This window comes from Eimeria acervulina, genomic scaffold (assembly GCF_000499425.1).
Source record: "Eimeria acervulina Houghton genomic scaffold, Eah_scaff2561, whole genome shotgun sequence".
Taxonomy (NCBI): Eukaryota; Apicomplexa; class Conoidasida; order Eucoccidiorida; family Eimeriidae; genus Eimeria; species Eimeria acervulina.
In genome coordinates, this window is record NW_013548231.1 from 1 (window position 1) to 3,228 (window position 3,228).

General features: G+C 52.4%; 1 protein-coding gene across 1 annotated transcript; it reads right to left on the reverse strand.

The window, feature by feature from the left end:
* Positions 1-169: 169 nt before the first annotated feature.
* On the reverse strand, positions 170-1,293 carry EAH_00066870 (hypothetical protein; the record flags this gene model as incomplete). Its single annotated transcript, XM_013392642.1, has 3 exons — positions 170-244; positions 437-527; positions 1,214-1,293. The coding sequence occupies 3 exons, from the start codon at positions 1,291-1,293 to the stop codon at positions 170-172; spliced, it is 246 nt and encodes an 81-aa protein (XP_013248096.1).
* Between the last annotated feature and the right edge of the window lie 1,935 nt (positions 1,294-3,228).

Here is a 3,228-nt window from a genome sequence, read left to right on the forward strand (position 1 = left end):
TATTCACCGGCTTACAGCCGGCCACCGCGGGTTTAGAGCACCTTACTTAAGTAATCGAGGAGCTGAAGCCTACAGAAGTTGCTGCGAAGCAGGAAGGGACGTACCGCCTCCACCACCTGTTTGTGTAGACAACATAACAGCTGACGAATAACTTTCCCGATAAGTGTCTTCAGAAACAGGTCTCATTGAAGAGAGCCTCTATAACGCTGAAACTGCACATCTGGTGCGGGCGCCGTGTTGAAGGCTGACACCCCCCAAGGCAAGGAGAGACTGCGTGTTCGCTCAACAAAATTTGAAGTAAGCACTGCGCAGTATTCGCGGGCAACGCACCCACTGCCACACGCAATCATTCCGCATTAAAAGTGTCATCTGATGCACCTTCCTGGATAGATGCAATGCGCACATGGGCAAGGCAAATGTCCGAATCACAACTTACGCAAGCGTATGCTTCAAGCCACGCCCATGTCACAGCGTGCGGCGTCAAAGCTTCAGCTTCGTCCACAAACTGATGCAGGCGACCCTCCCACCTACGGCAGAGATACACATACGCAGAAGCACTCTAAAGGACTGACGCCTCCAAACACGAGAGGGAATTTACCCGCTCGCTGGTCGGGATGCCTATGGAATTGTGCTGGGAGAGCTAATTGGTTTTGTTGCAGGCGCCTGCATTAGTCCGCAAGTGCAAATTGACTTTACATGTCACTTGAGCAGGAACCACATACAAGTCAAGCAAGAATGAACTCAGACGTGGAGCGTTCTCTAGCACCGCCTCCGCATGCTACACACAGCACGACCGCCCCAGCATAGACACTCGGGCAGCAGTCTACTCGCCCCGCTGGCTCCTGCTGTACCGCGGGCAAAGTCGGCCGGATCCACTGGTATACAAATGAATGCAAACTCTACACCGCAAGCCGTTTGCCGTCCGAAATGGTCACAAAAATGCACAGAATGCCGTAAGTCACGGCGGATCTAGTAAGGTTGCCTGCGCCCTCCAGGAAATGAACAGTGTAATACGAGGCAAACCAGAATGGTATCCACTGCTTTCTAAACGCATACGGGCAGCAACAAACGGGCATACAGGCAACGGTCAGCACCACGACAACATATTACAGCAAGTATGCTGCGTACCAGCAACACCGCCACTAGCTCACGAACTAGATCCCAGCCACGTTACTCCTAAGTTTCTAATACATATATATTCTGAACCACGAACCGGAGCTTCGAAAAGGTACCTGCCACACGCTTGGAATCTTGCACTTGCCCGACGAAGGCGCAAGCTTCATTCCCGAGCATGGTGCTTTCCTAGGCCTACTGCATGCAATCAAATGCCGTCGGTAAAGAGGTTGGAAACGAGCAGGAACCTTCAGAAAACTATATCAGCCCACAAATCAGAGGGACCAAGAAACATGTAACTTCCCTGGGCGGCACGTAGCTGTGCAGCACCTCGCAGTGCGACTGGAGCTCTCTCGCGTACAGGCACGCAAGGAACAGATACACGATTAATGCAGTTCGCACTCAAACTCTCCATGCGGTTGGCCATTTTAATTCCTTCCGCATTCAGAGGAACTCATAGCGTCACGGATAAAACGCTGCTCAGCAGATTCAAAGGAGGTCCAATGGCATCGACGCGAACAAGCATGAACAAGCGGAATCAGTCTGACTCCATCACACCCTAATTGAAGGGGGCATTCGACAATCTGCAGGGAAGCACAGTGTTGGGTCCTGACAGTTGAAAATATAACGTCTTCAGAGTGCAGGCGCACCCGGGGCCAAAGACGTAGCAGTCATGACCTTCCGTGCAGCGTGCCGTTTTCGCACTTCCTGACCCGCATCTAGGCAGGAGCGACAGTGGTAAATTTTGGAAGCTACCACACCAAGCAAAGACGCATTGCTGCAGCTTTGCTGGGCGTCAACTATATATTGCACTTTCCTGCAAAACGCCACACAAGACGGCTCCCAGTATGGCCTGCGGAGCAGGAAAGGGGCGGGAGGCGTTCTTGATGCTGTACCACAAAACAGCGGTCGAAAAGCAGATGCAAAAACGCGGTCAAGGCACGGAGAGGTGCTATGCTGACCAACAGTTTGCTGCCTGGTCCGACAGGCTCCTGGGCGAGATCCACCAATAAGAAGCATGAGTGATGGGATATACAATGCGGATGTGTTACACCATCCAGAGTAGCATGTGCTCTGCAGGAAGGTGCAGGAACAACCGTCTCTCACGGATTACCTGAAACGTCCCAGTTTTTACCAGCATCAAGCCGTTTCCCAACGCTGTGAAGACCTGTTTCTGTTCCGCAAAGAACTACTACGTACGCGCACCCTCGTCCATGCTGACCCGTGCTGGGGTTTCGTCTGCAAGTCCCGGCACACATCACCCTGAAAGCAACTGGGCATATCAACGCCTTCCGCGGTCTTTGCGCATGGCAGGCACATGCCAACAAGACAAAAACGATCATCCAGAATCAGCTCAGTTGAGCATCGCGGTTTTCTATGCATGGGCGGGAATTGCTGACCTGCAGAGCAGTGGAGCAAGCGATGCAACAATACTCCGAGCGTGCGCCGCCTCTACCCGCAGACCTCAAAATTACCCCACTAATCTTGCCAAGTGTGGAAATCTCTACTTGACATATGCCTCTATCCGCACGTTCACCTCAGCCGCCCACACTGGCAACAGCATCATCAACCCATCTGCACTGCAAGTACACTAGGAACAGCAAGCAACGTCTGTGCGACGGAATTCATTTCCCATGCAGCATCCTCATCATCATGCACGGAATGCATCGAACAGTCATGCGCATGCGCACACGACTGTTGGATTGCTCGAACCGTCATGCCCGGCATCTGCAGCTGCCTGTTCAGGCATTCCCGTCTGAACAGGAATAAAGTAGCGTGGCATTTTTATCGCCCCTATTTCATGCACATAGTGATGGCTATGGGTTGTTGAGCAGCATTGAAGCTTGGAATGTCCTAGCTACAGAATCGCCTCAGCACTCTCTAAACCACGCGCTACCTAGGTACCTACCAAACTCCTGCGCAACTCGCCTCCGTTTTCCCATCTGCCCACTCTCAAATCAAGTAATGCACAACAGAATTGTCACGCCCAATAGGTCGTTCGCAAGAATACCAAGGAGGCGCCTTGGTTCTTTTAGTAGCAACCGTGCGTTTCAGGCGCATTAAGGCTTCGTCTGACGCAGAGCATGGGCTGGATCACCTTGTGGGGTTGACCAG